Source organism: Saimiri boliviensis, chromosome 15 (genome assembly GCF_048565385.1).
Source record: "Saimiri boliviensis isolate mSaiBol1 chromosome 15, mSaiBol1.pri, whole genome shotgun sequence".
NCBI classification, from domain to species: domain Eukaryota; kingdom Metazoa; phylum Chordata; class Mammalia; order Primates; family Cebidae; genus Saimiri; species Saimiri boliviensis.
Genome location: NC_133463.1, coordinates 11926108 through 11947114, shown reverse-complemented (window position 1 = coordinate 11947114; position 21007 = coordinate 11926108). Strand labels below are relative to the sequence as shown.

The window sequence follows — 21007 nt, the reverse complement described above, 5'->3', positions numbered from 1 at the left end:
TAAATTTGAACAAAGTTAAAAATTTAGCTCCTGATTAACTCTAGCCAGATTTCAAGTGCTCACTAGCTTCATATGGTTTAGTGGCTGCCATATAGAATAGTGCAAACCATAGAACGTTTTCATCATTGCAGAAAGTTCCATTGAACAGCACTGACCTAAGGTGTAGATCATACCATTCTTTAATCCATAAGCATCGCTGGGTTTTCCTGGCAGCATTCCATAGACCTAGGGGCAAAGTCAAAACCCATTTGACTTTATTTATTGGACATGCTGCCCCATGGTTTTAAAGTCATAATTAGAAAGACAAGGATAACTTCCTTAGAAGACACCGAGTTAGATGGTTCATCCAATAGTGTTACTACAAGAGAAATCTGCTGCTACGCAGTTACAGTGTATGAGAGAAAGTTAAGAATGTTAAGGGGTTATTTTTTAAGGTTGACGCAAAAATAGTTTATTATGATATAGTTTATGTAAAGTTAGGTAATATACGATAAAAAACGATCAGCTACATCTAGGGAATCGATCATGTCACACAAAGGAATAAATATTGACAAAGCAACACTTCAATTATAGTGAACAGTTGATCACAAACTTCGTAAAAAAAAAAAAAAGCCTCAAAACTTCCCCTCGCCTCCTTGCACGCACCCCCGCCCGCCCGCTCCCTGCCTCCCACCAAAAGAGAGCAGCAGCTCAGCTAGGCAGGTTTTCTCTATATTTAATAGTGTAATAATATAAAAAGATACAACATTTTTTTAAAAGCTAGGGAAGCAAAGCTGTGAGTAGGATAAATATGAAGACTACTTGTAATATGCAGTTTCATGTGGGAAAAAAAAAAACCATAACAAAACAACATGTCCCTTAGAAAAGTCTGTGTTTGAGTGATGTGTATGGGTGAGGGTATGTGTCTAAGCCTCAAAGGAAAATAGCAATATATTCTGGCTCCAAATTGTCTCAGTTCCCCTATAATTCTATTTTGATTTCCATTTCAGATCAATGGTGGAGAGAAGCGGCCTGCCTCCGACATGGGGAAAAAACCAAAAACTCCCAAAAAGAAGAAGAAGAAGGACCCCAATGAGCCCCAGAAGCCTGTGTCTGCCTATGCGTTATTCTTTCGTGATACTCAGGCCGCCATCAAGGGACAAAATCCAAATGCTACCTTTGGCGAAGTCTCTAAAATTGTGGCTTCAATGTGGGATGGTTTAGGAGAAGAGCAAAAACAGGTAAGGCATTCCCAGTGGAGTAGGAATCCACATAAGCCGAGATCGTGCAGTCTGAAGAAATGGCTTCCCAGGGCTTTGGGTGAATTCTTTAGATCCCAGAACAGACACTGAGACTGTGTCCCCATCCGAACCAGACTTTCTGAGATGTTCACATGATGTTATACTCCTTTATTACTCCTCCATAAATAGCATGTTGATTCCTTTGTTTCAAAGTTTGTATAGTGTAGTTACTTTTGGAAGCACTTTTACATATCCCAGCCAGGATTGCGTTATTCCTTAATGTTGCCAAGATGAACATAAAGACTGAAAAAAAATCCTAAAAGTATTTTGAAAACTGTCCTCACCTCTCTTCAGCACTTACTATTTACCCTTTTGTCATCAAAACCCTCCTTGCTAAATGAACCTCAAATTCAAGGGTTTCCACCCCTAGCCATTCCCTAAAGACCGCCAGGGACTGTTATTCAATCCCCCATATGTATTTATACCATATTTTAAGGCTGCGTTAAATGGGACCAGATGCCTGTTTTTTTTTTTTTCTTCTCTCATGTATCGCTGTGGTGTGACTGAGGACCATGCTCAGGGAAGGCCACGTGAGACATCATGGACACAGCATATGTGGCTCAGAAGGTTTAAAGAGGATTGGAGTCACAGAGAGAGTGAGGGTTCAGTGAAAGGATGGAACCCACCTAAACAAAGGAACAATGTTGATCCCACATTTCTAAACCAGGAACTAGATGGCCATGGTCACCATCTAAAATCTCAGGATCACAAAGAAAAATTTAAAAGCATTCTATAAGTGATTGAAATAACCATGTAAATCAGTTTTAGCCACTGCAGAATACTGAATTGCATAAACAGTGAATTAGTCTCATGTTTTATTCTTAATTAGAGACATCAATCTTTCCTTATCACGTCCAGGAATTATATAAAATATAGAGAAGTCCACACTTATTTATGCATCTATAAGGTCCTATATATTGTGTTTATATTATATATTAACATCTATAAAGTACATAGTGTCTTATAGTTTTAAAAGCACTTTGCATTATATATTTGATTTGTTCTACTCAATACTCATAGATATACAGGGAAATTTTTACCCAAATTTTGCAGATTATGAAATGGGGCCATATAAATTAAACTCATTCATTTATTTAACAAATATTTATTGAACACATATGTGCCAGGCACTGCTCTAGGCACTGGGGATAGAACGGAGAACAAGGCAAACAGATCCCATTGTGTTGAATGATTTGTCTACAATTATATGCCTGGTACATAGAATTACTGTGAATAAAACTTGTCACTCAACTTACAATGCTTTTCCTAACAAACCCTATGAAATCAATGGTAGGGATAATGATAAAACCAGTTGCTAAGGAAACACAGAACTTGCTCTTCCAGGTCCCTTCAATCGCTCTTTTCTATAAGTCAAAGCTGTCTTCTGCAATCTGAAATATCTATGCATTTCCTTACATCCTTTTCAAGATCGCCAGTTTGAAGAAGTGCTGTTCTAAGAAAGCACAGGCCTGCCATATAGAGCCCTGTGTTGCAAGAGTTTTCTTCATGAACAGGAAACACACCACCAAAATGTTCTCTGTACACTCGATTAAAATACCCACTCACTGTAAGAGGGTAGTTGACGTTGTATTATGGGATTCTAATTGAAACTTAACATATTGTTGGAGAATTTTAAAGCTAGTTTCTATTCTAACGTAGGTCAGTTTGCTCTCACACTCTCAAACATGAAGTGTAGTTTCCAACTGATGTTGGACAATCATGGTAAATTGTACAGTGACTTCATTTCTCCACTCAGCAGAGCCTCACTGAATGAGAAACTAAATGTATTCCAAACCAGCAATCCCAACCCCCTCCCTGTTCCCTGATGTCACCTTAAGGCCTCCCTGCTCCACCCATGATGCCACATATGAAGACATAGCTCGCTCTCTGCTCCAGTAAGCCTTCTGTGCATTGTCGAATATGCACCTGGCTTCAGTACCGTAAACTTTTTGCTTTGTGAGACAAAGTTTCCTGGAGAAAGCATCCCAAAAGCACCTCCCTTCCCTAGAGATAGGGTGAAGCGATTCTTGTTCATCTGAAGACACATGATTCCCCTGTGAAGGGTCAGCCCCTCTTCCCTACCTGAGACTCAGTGACTGAACTGGGAGTATTGTTTCAAGGCTCATTTTGCCTCCTTGGTGTCTTTTTGTCAAACTCTTCATTTCTGGAAACATCAATCACCTGCTCTGCCACTCCTCTTACTTCTCTTATCTATCCTCTGACCCCAGTTACATTTTCCTAATTATTTTCCATATTCAAGAGCATTGGTTTCTAAAAAGGGAAGTCTGCAAAGGCCTTCCCTAGCCCATGATTGGTTCTTTACATTGTCAATATTAAAAAATAAATTTCTGTTCTCATGTTTCTGATGGAAAATAATAATGGTCTTATGATGAAAATCAGGTAGTTCCTCAAGGCAGTAAATACCAAGCAGCAGGTTTCTTCCTACTAATTCTACAGCTTTTTATTTTTAATATAGCAAGAGGAGAATATTAAGATAATATTTTGCATTCTTTTTGTCTGACCATCAAATTATTTACAGACCTCAAAAATATGAGATTCAGTATTCTCAAATGTCGTTGTTAAAAAGGTAAATCATTCCCATTTTCCCATTCTGGCATTCAGAGAATTGAGGCTGGTCTCCCTAAGGTGGATATAATTACAATTATGTGTAAGGTTTCTAATTGTATATGTATATATATAATGGCAAATATTTTTCTCTTTCACTTTTGTATGTTTCTCTCTTGTAGGTTTCATATGTTGCCTAGTTTAGTAAGTAACTTGTAATGAGTCTACCTTTGGGTTCCTTCTCAATGAAAACAGGGTTTGGGGGAGCAAATTCATTTTATAAAGGGTAAAGTTACGTAATAGTTGACATATAAATCATTTGGTATTATAAAGCCATTTCAAAATCAAAATCCAGTTGCTAAAAAAATTGTGCCAAGATTGATAGAAATAACTTTTTTATCTTACAATAGTAAATATTTTTAAATTTTAGCACTTAAGTGTTACTAAAACAAGGCATTGGGATGACCAAAACAGTTTCGATCACTTTAAAATGATTTGTCCCGTGCTGTGTGCTTTTTTGACTTCACAGAAGTTCAACATAGCCTATCATTTGCACATAAAAGTTCAACATAGCCTATCATTTGCACGTGCTTAATAAAGAGAGTAAGACAGCAGATCATGCCAAAAGGTAGGGTGTAGGACATACGTTGGATGCAGGCCTGTGCCAGAACCAAGCAGGGAGACGGTCAACTGAATGAAATCTGACACTGCTCACAAAAGGGAGCACATTGCACTGGCTGGACCGCTGCTTCTCTGCTCTGCAGCAGCCCTTCTCTACCAGTTTGCAAGAGCCGTCAGCAGAGCAAACGTGCCTGCCTGGAATGCACATTTGGGCATCCAGAAAATCGCAGCAAAATATCCCCAAGTGCTATGATGGTGGATTACCACCTGTTCTCTCCCTTTGTGTTAACTCATTGTGCCAACATACTATAATATCTCCGTTTCAAACTTAAATTAATTGTGTTTTATTCTCATTTAATATTCAAATTGGGGAGCACACATACTGCTATGTATTTTTAAAAGAATGTTCCTGGAGCAGATTCGAGGCAGACTATTAAAATTCAAAATTTTGGACAAATATGCATGTTACAGAACAAACCCATGTGATGCTGTTGGCATTGTGTAGGCAGCTGGTTCCGGTGGAAGGCTAAGATTTCACGTGCCACAATTGTTTCAAAATCCTGTTGTCACCGTAGCCCACAATTATGAACAGCGACAAATATAAACACAAACTGGGAAAAATGGACAAAATTATTGATGACTTATTGGGGGCCTCAGAAAATTACAATATTTAAGGAAAAATGCCTATTAGTGAGATTACAATTGAATGTTTTCTTGACAGCCAGAGGGAACATGACTAATAGAGCTGCTGTGTGTTTATATCACATGCTTCCTCATTGTGGAGTATAGGCGGGAGTAAGAAGCCACTGCAGAAGGGCAGATCTTTATTTTCAGAATCCATGGTGAGTGAGAAACAATATGTACTTTGGTTTCTGTGAAGAATCTTTCAAAGAAGAGAAATCAAAAGGAAGCTGAAAGAAGCGATAAAAATCCTCAAGGAACACAAAACCTCCCTTATGAATCCTTCCTACCAAAGCCACTGAACAAACTCCACATATCAGAGATCTCCCCATTTTAATACTTTGGAAGATGGTACTGAATCAGGAATGGGAGCAGAATTGTGTTTGAGATTCCAACTGGGGGTTTTAAATGCTAATGACTCGTAAGACAATGGAGAGCCCATTTCAGAAGCGTACTAAGTTGTTTAAAAGGCACCAGATGGAGAAGGAAATAAAACATAAGTATTGCTGTGATGTTGGTCTCTGCTACTTATCTTTCACTGACTGGAACCTACAGAGAAAGAAAAATAGTAAGTTAACAATATCACACCCTTTGTATTAGGATCCTTGGAGTTTCAGCAACCCTCAGCATGTTCGTTATGAGGTTCCAGCTAAATTTCCTGTCTACCTACATTATTTCTGAACTCTCTGATTCTGGTCACTGTAAGTGAAGGATCTGGGTGCACAGACAATATATAACAAATAAAACCCTACCAAATAAAAGAGCCCATCCTGCTCTGAAGCAGAAAGTGTTGGTCCAAAGAGCTGTAGAGTGTACTTGGGTCCTTTTTAGCCACGGCAAGCCGGTTCTTAAGTGAAAAAGGAAAGTCACCTTAAATCAGAACCAGATGTAAATTACTAAATGAACCTTAAATTCCTAATTGGAGACACAGTCGGGCTGTAAGACATTTAGCAAATTACAAACAAAATGTTCTTGTTTACATTACATTAAATGGCTTTAAAGCTGCAGCCAAAGAGCTAAATAAACATGCTGTTATGCTAAAAATGGAGTGGAAAGCCTATTCAGAGTTTAGTGTATTCAGGAGAAACCACAGCCCACGGTGCCCAGAGCGTGTATTTTTGTAAATGCTAGCCCTGTCGTGGAAGAAGAGAGTGGATTTACCTCGAGATCCAGAGCCTAATGAGCAGATCTCACTTGCAGGGAAACTGTTTGAATACTGTTAACATATGCCTTCTTTCAGGATGCATAATTCATATCCAAGGATATTAGCCATAGCAGTTCAGCTCAATAGCAACACCTCATTATTTTATTCCTCAGTATTTATTCCTATGTTTGACGCCTCGTGAAATTACTGTTAATGTGTTTATATAAGGGCAGATCTGACACAAGTGGGAAGAATGTAATTTCCTACTCATTCTTTCCTGCTGCTGTGTCCTCTTCCCTGGTAGAAGTGGCAAGTGTAAATAGTTAATTTGCTTCAATTATGAGCCTGTCCTGCTAAATTAGAAGCAGCAGGGATATGAGGAGCCAGAATTATACTTATGAGGCAGCTGAGAAATCCTCTGAGCCCACACAATCAAATCATTTCCTCCTCATTGGTGCTCAGAGACCCACTACGTAAATGCTGCCGGAGGAGTTTCTTTTTCCGCCTATCTTCTGATAAAATTTGGATTTTTATGTCAACAATACTTAAGGTTAACTAAAATCCTCTCACACCATAGCATTCACACATGTGTTTATCTTGGCCGTTTCCTTATAAACATTAAGCATTTTCCCAATTTTTTAAAAACTAGGAGTGAAGGATATGTAAAACAATTGTTCATTGAAAAACTGTAGAATGTAAGCAAAGTCCATATTCATACAAATTTGAAACTGAGCCATGAAAATTATTACATAAAATGGTGAGCACACTTTACTTATGAAATTCAAGTATTCATATATTTTTTTCATATATTATATATATATATCCACACATACAATTAGTGGTATATAAATGTGATTCTTGCCTGCCTTCATGGGTATAAGCATTTGTCGTACACATATACAAATGTTCGTATACTCAGATACCATGGGAGCAGACATTTCATTTGAAATTTTTCACGATGTTGGCAGGAAGATAATTCAAACATAATACTCATTCAAATCTGTTGTGCTTTATCTATGATTGGAAAAAATGTTTGGGTGGATTGTATATCTGTGTTTCAGTCCACTGTTTCCATTGATAATAGACTGTAATTTAGAACATGCACTTCAGTTTCATCCTTAGCACACATACTAATGCTGATTTGTAGAAGGAGAAACCTGAGACCATGGATTATATGCTCAATAAATATTTCATGAGCACCTACTATGTTCCAAGCATGCTGGGGCTTCAGCCGTAAACAAAAGAGACCAGGCCTTGCAGTTGTGTGTCTTGAAAGAATCAGACATTCTCATGACTAGGAGGAACCATTGAGCAAACAAAGATGGAACATTTGACACCAGATTGACTTTATTCATACTATAGCTTTACCATATACCGGTTCTAATATATTAGGTAAAATAATTGCCCATTCTAGTCTGTTTTTTTATCTGCAAAATGGGGATAATAATGCAATGCAATATTTTTATTGAAAGAATTAGAGGTAATATATAGAGAGAGCATGATCCACAGAATGCACACAATGGAGGCATAACTTTAATGAATTTTTAATTTTAATTTCATAATCAGTGCCTCACACTACAGTAGGCACATACTGGGCACTCAAGAGATTTGTAAGCACAACTGAAGAACATACTTTCCTTAGTCATCTTCATTTAATAAAGCAGATATGTTGTATTTCGTAGCCATTTTTTCAGGCAAGGACTTCGCTTTGGATTCTTACCATTCCAGAAACAGGTTAAACTGATATTGCTAAGACCATTTACATGGGTCAGACAATCCTCAAAAGGAATTCATAGCAAGATGTTTGTCACACGGTATGTTTTCAATCCTCTTAATACCACTCTCTAAAGGCCTTAGAACCTAAGAAAATGCTGAGCAGGTTACACAGGATGAACATTTAACCACTAAGTTAAATGAACTAAGTTCTATATAAAATACAGATGCATTCACTCTGACTTAAATAACAACAGTCTTCAAAGAAGCTACAAATTTTTAATTACTAAAAAATATGGCACAGAATTGTGGTTAAATTCTTATTACTTATACATTTCTAAGCATTTTCTGTAAACATTAAGTAGTAATGGGAAAAACTACATTTGAAGTTACCCAGAATGAAAAATGCCTTTAGTTTTTGGATAGAACCCAGAATTTGGAAGAATTTTACATTTTTTCTTATTATTATTGTAAAGGCTGTTGAAATAAACTATGACTAGAGATTAACTAAGGGCCAGAAGAGAAAAGAAGGAAGGAAGAAGAAATCAAATGGTATTTATAAGATTTTGCTTTGCTGTATGAGTTGGATGGATTGTTTGTTTAGAGAAGAAGCAGAAAGTAAAAGGAAAATAACAGATTGTATGAGAAATTTTTTCTGTTTGAGTTTGTCATATTCGTTGATATTGAACTGCTGATTTCAATTAGGGATTATTAGCTTATAAAAACATGTGTACATGCTGGTATTTAGAGCATTTCAAAGATGACTCGGTGAATCACTAGATCACGTGACAGGATTTGAGTTCTCTAGAACTGCTATTTGATGACTATCTACGTATGTTTTAGTTTAGCCATTATATATGTTTTAGTTTAGCCACTGAGATGCAATCCTTAGATGGGACATGGTAGCTTTCTTGGAATAACAAACCACAGCATATAACTTAGTTAGGACAGGATGAATTCAAAAGTGTTTGGATGAGTGGGGGGAAATGATAAATGATGTATTATGATTTTTAAATCCTCATCTGGCCAACTTTGTACTTTATTTCAAACAGCTGTGGACCATTTGGAAGCCATTTTGTGACTCAACTAAATGCTAATATTTACTGTATGAATCACATACCTTTAAAATATTTGTCTTTTCCTAAGAGTGAGAGACCATTTCTTTCCTAAACTTAACTTTGACATAAATCAGACCCATCCTTGTCAGTTAGAAGTTCTGTGCACTTGCTCATGACAGTGGTTACTTGTTGCCAAACGCTGTCCTGGGACATCTTTGCTTTCTGTAAGCAGAGGACTTTCTTCATCTGTAATTGGAGGTTTTGAAATGTTTTCGAGAGGTTTTTTTTACCGTTAATTTTTAAATATCTTTTTTAAAGTGAGGATTGCCCCTACTTCACCTGCATGTGGAATGTTTATCGTTATCATTCATTCATATTTGAGGTCTTTCTTCAGATGTTTCCATTACATGTAGAATTCAAGCAACATCCTTGTCCAATTTCAAAAGGTAACATCAGAAAGGTATACAGAGTATATAAAATGGGAGCCATCAGGTAGTTCTCAAAGATGAAGGTGTTAATGACTGCTGAGGAGACCACCTCAGATTTTAATTCTGATCCAGGCTACTCCCCTTTCAACACAATTACAGGAATCTACCTTCCGAAATGACCCCCCTTTGAATTCTCCCTCTGAACATCTGCAGCTATTCAGGAAAGACTGGATCCATCAATCCATGTAATGTGACATGATGAGTTTACTCTTTTCTAAAGTGGTATTTAGGTACTTACGCAATGATCCCGCATAGCCAATCATCAATAGCCAATAGGGAGCCATTTGTGGAAAACAGGGGACTCTGCATGCTAGTCAGGTATCCTGTAACAATATCGATTCTGGAGGGAAACCAGGGGCACATATGCAGCCTGAAACATGTGGAGTTAGACACCTTTCTTCCCTGGTTGTTAAGCAACAAATTTAAGAAAAGTTAACACTTTGTGTGATGTTAACTGCCAGAAACTCAACAAAGGGAGAGCATTGTAGTCACACTGTTGCTGTTTCAGTAGAAACCAATGAAAGAAAAATAATAGATACTACCGTCAAACCATCTGGCAATACTGTCTTATCTGCCCCAACTTAGAAAATGTTGCTGTGGGCAATGCTATGGACCAAAGTGCTTTCTATTTGCCTTTGAAAGCAAAACGCATCCTAGATAGCTGAATGGAAGTCACGTGGAGTAGCATATTAATAAAAACATTATAGAAATGCTTAGGGTATACAAAGATGTGTTACCATAAAAGACGTATTGACTAAATGTTTGCTTCAAAGTCCTGAATAGGATTTCTATCTGTATGGGAGAAAAACCCTCTTGAAACAGTTTTAAGGTATTAAAAGCAAATGTAAACATTGTCAGTTTAAGGTCATTAATTATAAATTATGTCTTTGAGAAGAGGTTTAAAGAAAAACTATAAACAAATCTGTCTCTCAAGAAAAAAATAAATCAATGAAAAGCAGGAGAGCTGTGTTTCTGATTGTGGCTGCACCAGGGCTTACGATATACACAGATCATACTGCTCAAATGCACTTACTCGACTTTAGCATTTATTTGTTTTCACATGTGAATTTCCAAAAAAGAATTTGAATTTTACTTCCAATAATTAGTTCTCTAAATTTAGAGTACTCCTGTACTTAAACTGAAGGATTTATTGGCTTTCTGCAAAAAAAGAAAACTGAACTATGATTTTTAAAGTTTCTTTAGTTTCATACTTAGTAAGATGCACATTGATTATATGATAATATTGTACTAATTCTTAATTCCTTATTTTACTTGGCTTTTATTAGAACAAAATGCCAAATACAAAAATCAAGGCTGAAGCCCTCTCTTTAGGAGAAAAATTAGCACATTCATTTCATAGAGTCCTGTTATAATTCTGTTGACAAGGTTAGTCATTTGTTTACCTTAAGTAAAATGTTCTGCTTTAATTAAAATATTCATGAGTAAATAATATTTCTCACATCTCGAATTTCATAGTTGGTGTTGGGCTCAGCAAACCACAGTCAGCATTTGAAACCATAAATTGACCCTTGCTGCCAAACGGCAGATATTTGGTCTTTAGACATAATTTATATTTAACTACTCTGACTTATTCTGAAGCCACTTTTCAATACTGATCTGTGTGTCTGCTTTTGAGCTCAGCATTACAAAATATTAGCCCAGCCTCATTCCCTGCTGTAAAATCCAAGATGTGGGAAATTTAAAATAGCTGTATCAATGAAAATACATTTCCATTTACACAGTAAAGGATGAAAAATATTTTGTTCTTTCAGGCTGATTTCAAAATATTGCCAAAAATATACTCCAAAGCCTTGAAAGAATCAACTTAATGGTAGCAGACAGCCATGTGTGTTCACTTTGCTAATCTTTCATTTTCGACTCTAACGACTGCTCACTGTTTAACTTAACGATGTGACCTTTAGCATACAAGCAAGTCATTTTTCAGTCCTTTTGCTCAATTTAGGATGATTTTGCTTTTATTTTCAAGATGATTCCCCCTCAGAAATGGAAAGCTTCTGTAAACTGAAATTCATTTCAGAACATTTTTACCTTTTCAAAATGAGGTGTCCACAGATCCATGACATCCAGTGTTTTTCTTGGAAAGGACGTGACCAGAGTGGGCTGCAGGGCAGGGCACACACGCAGTCTGCAGCCACTTGGGCTTCCCATTCCTCTCCCAAACGTGTCCTTAATCACCATCACTGTTTCCTGAGTCTTCGAAAATAGAACTTCAAGGCTCCAAATCTTAAAACAGTGATGAACCTGCAAACTCCACTCTGTTTCCTTTGATTTGCTTATTGAACATGATTTGTCATCCTTAAATTTTGTCTTTGTTTTTTGTATTTAGCATGGAACATATATATCAGGATGTGACTGAGCTGTGGAGTTATCTGCCCATTACATAAATATAAATGCCTTATTTACTCACGTGTGGTTTCCCTGGGAACTTCTGTCAACAGTATCTTTGTAACCCAACTACCTCTACACTTATAGTTCCCAGATAAATCCTTTCATATATTTTATGTAAAAGTGTCAAGTTTTACTGTTGTTATTTTTTCTTCTTATCTAGTCTATTGCCATGCTTCTTAAGAATCTGTTTCAGTAAGAAAACATCATCTTTAGGGAGACATATATTATTATATTATATAAGTGCATATGTGTGTAATTATATTCTGTATTGTACTTCTCTGAAAACAAAAGCAGATGCACTTTCTAATTTAAGACTCTTTGCTGTTGTTGCAGGTCTATAAAAAGAAAACCGAGGCTGCAAAGAAGGAGTACCTGAAGCAACTCGCAGCATACAGAGCCAGCCTTGTATCCAAGGTAATGTGCAGCTGTGTGATAGTGTGATGGACTGTGGCCATCTTGGGGCAGACTCCGATAGTCACTTAAAGGCATAAAATAAGACTTTCACAATTCTGCACAATCTTCTTTGCTGGAAAAAAAAAGAAAATGTAAATTATAAACAAAGCTGTATGATATGGAAATATTTATTTGGTCCCAAAAGACCAGAACAGCATCCTCTGGGCCATTTCTAAAATATTGTCCACCTGTGGATGATTGGTTTTCTGGATTAGTCACAGTCCATTCTTCACCCTAAGCCAACTTTCTACTTCTCCAAATCCCCCTCTTAAATGCCTCCTGGCCCCCATGCCAATGGCCTTTACTGAGGACATACCAACTGTCTGAAATCCTAGACTCATTACAGCAGCATTAGGAGATAAGGAGGCCCCAAAATTGTCTATAAGTCACATCATTTGAAAATAAAAACAAGGCTTAAAAATACTTAGTGATTTAGAATGTCTTAAAGACTAGTTCCTCCTGTTATAAATACTCAAGAGTTAACTCTGTTTGGTCTCATGTTAATAAAGGTACAATTTCCTATATGGAATTCTCGAGAAGATAACCTCACAGAGATGGACTGAGTCTATAAGCATTAGACACTGTTATCTCAAGTCCCAGACTGGCTGTTACTATGCTCGCTGTGGTCTGGGACTCTGGACTTCATCCCATTTACCCTTAGAAAATGCTTTTTTTCAGCTGGGTGAGGTGGCTTACACCTGTAATCCCAGCACTATGGGAGGCCAAGGCGGGTAGATCACAAGGTCAGGAGATCAAGACCATCCTGGCCAACATGGTAAGACCCTGTCACTACTAAAAATACAAAAATTAGCTGGGTGTGGTGGTGCATACCTGTAATCCCAGCTACTCAGGAGGCTGAGGCAGGAAAATCTCTTGAACCTGGGAGGCAGAGGTTGCAGTGAGCTGAGATTGTGCCACTGCAATCCAGCCTAACAACAGAGCAAGACTCCATCCAAAAAAAAAAAAAAAATACTTTTTGGGCCGGGCGCGGTGGCTCACGCCTGTAATCCCAGCACCTTGGGAGGCCGAGGTGGGTGGATCACGAGGTCAAGAGATCGAGACCATCCTGGCCAACATGGTGAAACCCCGTCTCTATTAAAAATACAAAAAAAATTAGCTGGGCATGGTGGCTCGTACCTGTAATCCCAGCTACTCAGGAGGCTGAGGCAGGAGAATTGCCTGAACCCAGGAGGCGGAGGTTGAGGTGAGCCGAGATTGCGCCATTGCACTCCAGCCTGGGTAACAAGTGCGAAATTCCGTTTCAAAAAAAAAAAAAATACTTTTTGTCTCATTCACAATATCTAGACTCATTGTAACTCTAAAATAATTTCGTAAATCATGTTTTATCGAAGAAAATACATACTGAATATACTGATGCAGAGAAGAAAAGAGAGTCCAAAATACAAATGCTTAAGACATTTCAGTAAACGATTTCTCTAATTCAATCTTATGTTCTACTTCTAAGGTATGACACTGTGAGAAAACTTATTAGGTATAATTTACCTTAAAATTTCTAGCTTTTTTGGATTATCTTGCACTTTCTAACTTATCTCTTTCTGAAGCTATTTATATTTTCTGCTGATACCAAATGATATTTCTGCATGTTTCAAATAATGTATATAAAATTATAACCTAAAAAGTGTAAAATATTAGATCCCTACAGCCATTGGATTAAATAGTCATGATGATATTATTAATACATTAATATGCCAAAAATATAAGGGGAGCTTTTGAAAAGCTAATTCTCCTTATCTCATCCAAGGTAAGATTATTTTTGAAGATTTTATGTAGAGTTTTACTTAGAGTACTTTACATAGAGAAAATCAATACATGAAGTCTCAATCCCAATACAAAGCACGATACAAAAAGTTAATGATATGCAGATTGCCAGAATGCTGTGGTACTGACTAAGCCTTTACTTTCAAAACAAGTGTCCTCAGATTTGCTCTTAGCTGCAACTTTTCTTACTATTCAGTTTCAGAGTTGCAACCCGCAGTGTACGGCAATTTGTATAAATGCTGTGAATTGCCATTTCTACATTTAAAAAACCAAGCACTTTTTTTACAGCTTACTCTGACATTTTTCTTCTCTTTGGCAGTAGGAATTTTGCTGGAGCTGTCGAATATCTATTTATGTACAACTATCTATTGTGTGTATACAAATTGAAGGAAAGTTACAAACATCTTCTCCAGGTTAAAAAAGTGACCCTCCGATGTTGTATGTGAATGGATATCTGCAGTGTAACTTTCTAGACATCATCGGAAAAATTTCCAGCCTATAATATTTATATTATATTATAAAATATAATAACATATATAAAAGTCTAATTCTGTTTCCTTTTAATTATGACAAGGCAAATAATAACCAGTCATATTTTATAATAATTTTCTACATTATAATTTTTTTAACATTATGAATTATTTCCCTGTTCTAAAAGATTTAGAAGGGCAAACAGAAAATGCTACATGATGTATCCCATAATAACAACTCCCAGGAGCCACCATGTGCCAGCCAGCTCTATTCTTCCCCACCCCCCACCCTCATTTGTATATTCATTTGACCAATCTTCCTGGGCTTGTCCTCTGTGCCAAGCACTGTACCAGGCTCACAGAATGCTGTGGAGAACGGGGAAATTCTTTCCCTGGACTTAAAGAACTTTCTCTTTCATCAAGGAAAATTGTCAGTGAAAACGTAAAGCAATAAATGATTGAGATTTGAGAATCCAAGTGTTCTGGAGGAGATAAAGCAAGGTCTCTGCTTAGGTGATCTGCAAAGACCACTTTAAAGAGGTGACATTGGATCTGGGGGTCAAAGGAGGACAGGAACTTGCAAAACCAGAGAGCCAGAGGAAAGAGCTGGCCAGGCAGAGCTACAAGAAGTACAAAGACTCAGGGTGGCAAAATGTTTCCTTGAATTGAAAAGGTCGGTGTGGCTAGAGCTGAGTGAATGGAGAGAGTGTGATTTGAACTGAAGTTGGGAAGATGGGCAGGAGCCCAATCCTGAACGCCTTGCAGGACATTTGAAAAGAGCTGAGTTCATTCTCAGTACAAAGGGAACCATAAAATGGGTTCTGGTAGGGGATAGACAGCCTGATGGGACTTAAGTTTTTAAAAGATCATTTTATGTGCATAAGTTCCCTTAATCCTCAGGCCGTATCCCTTGAAGTAGGCTTGATTATCAACATTTCCCAGAAGAGGAAAGATACCTGTAGGTAACCAGTGGCCAAAGCTGACATTGGCCTGCACTGCCCTTGGTCTTCCGCTGGGCCAAGCTGCTCATGCATCCTCTCAATGTGCTCTCCTGCACCCCTAAAACACCCAGTGCCTTGGAGCCGTGGTGCAGCTTTGACATTCTCTCTGCTAAGGTCAGAGCACCTTGTCCATTTTCCTAAATTCTTCCCAGCCACTTTGACTTACTCCTCCAGAGCTATATATTTTAGTACGTATTTTCTTGGCAAGGCATTCATTTCCCCAAATATGACTTTGCATTCTTAGGCCAATAGATCCTCTCACTAATTTGTGGCCATATCATAGTCACAGTCTGCTGCTTCTCCCCACTTCGCCCCTAGGCCACATTGTGCATCCAGGGCAGGATTGCAGAATGCCTGGACACAGGACTAGGTGCTGAGAGACAAAGATTTATACAGCAAATCAAAGCGAACTATTTCATGATACTTGAAAGGCCTGAAGTGATCCCTTAAAATTAGCTGCTTCTTACAGAATATAACCAAAAATAAGAACAATGACCTTTGACTCTACCTGTGAAACTGAGTCACAGAATTGACAATGCTTCAGTGATTACTTCTTTCATTTAAAGGTACTATATTCCAGCCAGGCATGGTGGCTCACGCCTGTAATCCCAGCACTTTGGGAGACTGAGGTGGGCAGATCACAAAGTCAGGAGTTCAAGATCAGCCTGGCCAACATAGTGAAACCCCCGTCTCCACTAAAAATACAAAAATTAGCTGGGCCTGGCAGTGGGCACCTGTAATCCCAGCTACTCAGGAAGCTGAGGCAGGAGAATCAATTGAATTTGGGAGGCAGAGGTTGCAGTGAATTAAGATCATACCACCTGCACTCCATCCTGGGCGACAGAGTAAGACTCCACCTAAAAAAAAAAAAAGATGCTATATATCATCTAATTCAGATTAATTAACATGACTCGAAGCTTGAATAACATTGAAATCTGCCAGAAATAAAATATTTAATCCTAGGAAACAAATACTCTAGCTTTTTGTAACTTCCAAATGCAAATCCTGGCCTGTTCTTCTAAGGATATTGAATTGTTTCCAACACTAAGAAAAATACATACGACATCCTTCTACAGAGTAGCTTATATGTGCCTTACGGTGTGCTAGGCATTTTATATGTGTTCCTATTCCCCGTCACGGTAAACCTGCACAATAGGAATTAGCCCCATTTTTTAGACATTCTCTAGGCAGAGAGAGTAAATGGCTTTCCCACAGTGGCTGTGGCAGAGTAGGACTCAGTCTGAGTCCTCACTATCTTGCTCCAGAGCTTATAGGTGTTTCTCTACCCTCAGTGATTCTCAGATGTTTTTATCGTTCAAACTGGCACCTCATTTTATTGAGGTAATAAATAACATTCCATAAAATTTCAATCCAGCTCTTACATAGGAAACAGCTAAAAGTAAAGCTGCCCTGGCTTAATGGAGGGTGAAGTCTAGCCAACTGCCCACTCTGCTACCCCCACTACCACCAGAGGCTGAGACCGTCAGAGGAATCTGGGCCTGCAGAAGGTTTGGAAACCACTGCTGTGTGTCATGCTATTCCAGCAGGGTGGGTGCCTCAGCTGGTCATGTGGAACCAGAGACAAAACTGCCCAGCACTGGCCACCCCTGCTGTACAAGCATATCAGAATCTCAGGACACATCTATAGGATATAGAATGCTGCCAACACAGAGCTGGTCGGACTCCAGAATACTTTATTCAATTTTAGGCTCTGTCATTTAAAGGGGGAAGTTGGAAAACATCATAAAATTGGTCATAAAAAGGCCAAAAGTTAGATGATATTAGCAGAAAAAGAGAGGAGGCAAGATTATGAAACGCAGAAAACAAAGACCAAAGGTGTTTAAGTCCACATTGGCATTAGACATAGGGTAGTGATTACTCATACTTAATTTTCTCTGACGACAGAATAAGAAAATAGTTTCCATTTCAAATTAAATGAATTTAATCTGAACAGGGAACATTGCTAAACTCTTGAATTGTTAGAATCAACAACTTCTTTCCATAGAAAAACTTAAAAGCAGAAGCGAAGGTTATAAATAAGGATTGAAGGTCTCCAAGGCATCTTCAACCCCAGTGCTTCCACATGGAATCAAGGGAAGCCTGTTCTATGACCTCTAAAAGTGCCACCTCTATCATACTGGGAGAGTCCTCAGACTGAGGAGTCAATAGTCTCTGGGGCAGGTGGATCTGCATTCAAATCCCAAGTTTCCCACTTCTTAAATGCATACCTGCATGCAGTCCTTGGATGTTCTAAGTCTCCATTTACTCAAGGGTTAAACAGAGAAGATAATAGGACCTACATCTTAGGGTTTCCATGAGGACAAAATAAGAAAATCTATATAAATTACATGGTTCACTTGAGGACATTATGCTAAATGAAATAAGTCAGTCACAGAAAGACATGTACTGCATGATTCCACTTATAGGAGGTGTCTAGAATAGTCAAATTCATAGAATCAAAGAGTACCACGGTGGTTGCTGGTCCTGGGGGAGGGGAGATGGGGAGTCATATCAACAGGCAGAAAGCATTCTTCAAACAACATGGATTAACTCTGGAGAGCTGCTGTGCAACACTGGACCTAGAGTCAACAGTACTGGATTGTACACTTGAAAATTCATGAAGATGGTAGACCTAATGTTAGGTGTTTTTTAGGTGTATTTTATCACAATAAAATTAAAATGTTTAAATTCAAAATTTTTAAAAATAAACAGCATGGCTTAGCATCTTGAACATAGGAAGCACTTAAAAAATAAGCTATAAGTATTATTATGAATTTTATTTTTAGTATTAGTAGGTATGGAAGGGAGGAAGGAAATATTTTTGTGTCATTGAAAATTTAGCTGGATTATATTTTCAGTTTTTCTTTATATCAAAGGCTGCTTTGATATGAAGAAATTTTAAAAGTGACATTAAAAAAGGAAAATTTTGTTTCATAGATGTATTTCTTTATAAAGATAAGAAATTATTTAGATATAAGCAAAAATGCATTCATCTATAATTTCCTTAATTGAAATGGTTTTTCTGAACCCTGCAAACAGGTCCAAGAATATATGGTATGATGAAGCCTAGGGCTTCCTGGCTTAGGCAGTTTTACATGCTATTGAAAGTCATATGGGGTTGAACTGTTAAATAAAGCTTAAGGAAATACAGTTTTTCCATAGACTCAGGAATTCCTAGACATGGATCTAAATTATTATGCTGAAAACAATGTATAACTTTAAAGCAATGGAAATAGTTTCATTTTACCACATAGACCAGAATTTATATTCCCAAAATGAGTGTTGCATTCAAAGTAGTCACCTTGGGAGGCTGCAAACTTATTTTATTATTGCTCCCAGAGTTCAAAAAATTTTTGAAACTCCTCTTTTAGAACTGTAGTCAGAAAAAGTTTATGAGCCATGTTAGAAAATCAATCTTGTTACATTGTTTTCACACCTCATTCTTTTCCCCAAACATCACCCAGATATAACCCGCAGACTTGGCTTCAAGTGACTATTAGCTGTTTCCAAAAATCAAATTCACCATCAAAAGACAAAGAGTTGTCTGAGGATATGTAAAACAGTGTCCCACAGGCTCTGAAGAGAATTTCAGTAGAGAAGTTCCCAAATATCCCAAATAAAAGCAGCATTATTGAAATAAGTGTACAGCTTCTCAGAATTGCCAACCTGGAAGGAGATGGCATGTGGATAACTATGTTCTGGTGTATTAAATAAAGGCAATCAGATTCATGACTTTAAGGTCAAATATGAGATTTTATTTCTACCTTAAGGAGTAGTTCCTAAAGTACTAAGATTTATAAAGGACAAATGGACACCTTTTTTTTTTTTAATGTACCCAACGGGACAATATTGAATTAATTCAAGGAAGTTCTCTGTTTCTGTAATCAATAGTAAAGAAGCAAAATGCTTAGTTCAATTAAAGGAAAGTGGACTTGAAAAAAATAAATAGTTTCTTTTTACAGAATGAGACAAACTTACAAATATCATGCCATGGTGAGCTATGGAGACAAATACTGAGTCTGAATTTGTAAATGGGATGGATCATTGTATGACTGTTAACATAAAATTTGTGGCTCTTTAAACCCAGATCGTGATTTAAAGATAATAAAATCTCATGCTTCAGGGTATAAGTTAATCACCTGCATGGACCAGAAAGAATTTTTTCTTCCAGAAGGAGCAGTGCACAATTGAGTAGGTGCATAAATTCTGTTTAATTTTCAATGCATCAAGTATCGGTCAGTGCTGAAAACAAGAATCAAATTAGATGGACTATTAATTTGATTTGGTTCAGCAACTTTTATATTGTTCTTCTCGCTGAGTTTTATGTCTTGTGTTTATACTTTGCTATTTTAAATAACAATCGCTTTGTCAATCTTTCATTTTTATAGCACATATCATCCCAGAATGGGGAAATTTATACACTATGCAGTATTATCTTCATTATACAAACTAAATGGGATTGAAACTACCTTGGATAATCAACAATTTGGTTAGTAAGAGGTATCTTCAGGCTTATATGTATAATGTATCCTTTATACATTTTGCATATGTCAATGGAATCCTCTACAGATAAGATTCAAAATGTCTCTATGGTCCCTACCTTCACTTTAAGGCTTATAAAAAATATCTTCCAGAATCTGTGGTTTAAAGCAAATAGGAAAGAGAACATACTCAGAAAATAACAGCAAGAACGCATTCCTCCCATGAAAGTGTGGGATTCAAAGGTTGATTTTCAGTTGTCTACATGCTGGAAAATACATTTGTCAGGTGACCAACATGATTCCATTGCTAAACAAGAGGTTAATGTGTTTGAAAGTGGAAACAAATGTGAATTATTTAGTATGTGTGAGAAAATAGTTCTACTTTCTGATCGATAGGTATAGAGGTTTTCATTTGCAATATACTTGGTTAGCAAAATTGTAGCCTTGCTTCCACAGTTAAATTGGAAGAAGATGACAGTAAGAGTATGATTCCTTTGTGTTTTCATTTAATCACATTATGAATTTATAGCATTATTATGAAAATGAACTTATTCTACCTATCTTCCAGAACAATAAAAGAGCTCTGTAATTAATAGATGCTCTATTGTACTAGTCTGCTTAATAATTAATGAAAAGCAAAGCCAGAAGCAAATTTTTCCTCATCTAAATGAGTGGACCATTACATAAAAAACAAATTCCCAAAGTACAGGTGAGACTGAACAAGCTGCCTTGCTGCTACCATTCCCCCAAGAGCAGTGAGGCATAAAGGGCAGCGTATCTAACCAAAGGATGGAGTGGAAAGCTACAATTTCTCATCACTTCAGGAAGGGTTTATCTCCTGCCGAGAGCAGAGAAGAGCCTGAG

General features: G+C 37.4%; 1 protein-coding gene across 2 annotated transcripts in view; it reads left to right on the top strand.

Annotated features, from left to right (window-relative positions):
• TOX (thymocyte selection associated high mobility group box) overlaps positions 1 to 21007 on the top strand; it is a 311656-nt gene that overhangs the window by 275915 nt on the left and 14734 nt on the right. For both annotated transcript variants that reach the window (XM_074386674.1, XM_039464885.2), the window contains 2 exons: positions 990 to 1220; positions 12293 to 12373. In XM_074386674.1, coding sequence (XP_074242775.1) covers positions 990 to 1220; positions 12293 to 12373 — 312 coding nt within the window. The remainder of the gene's footprint in view (positions 1 to 989; positions 1221 to 12292; positions 12374 to 21007) is intronic.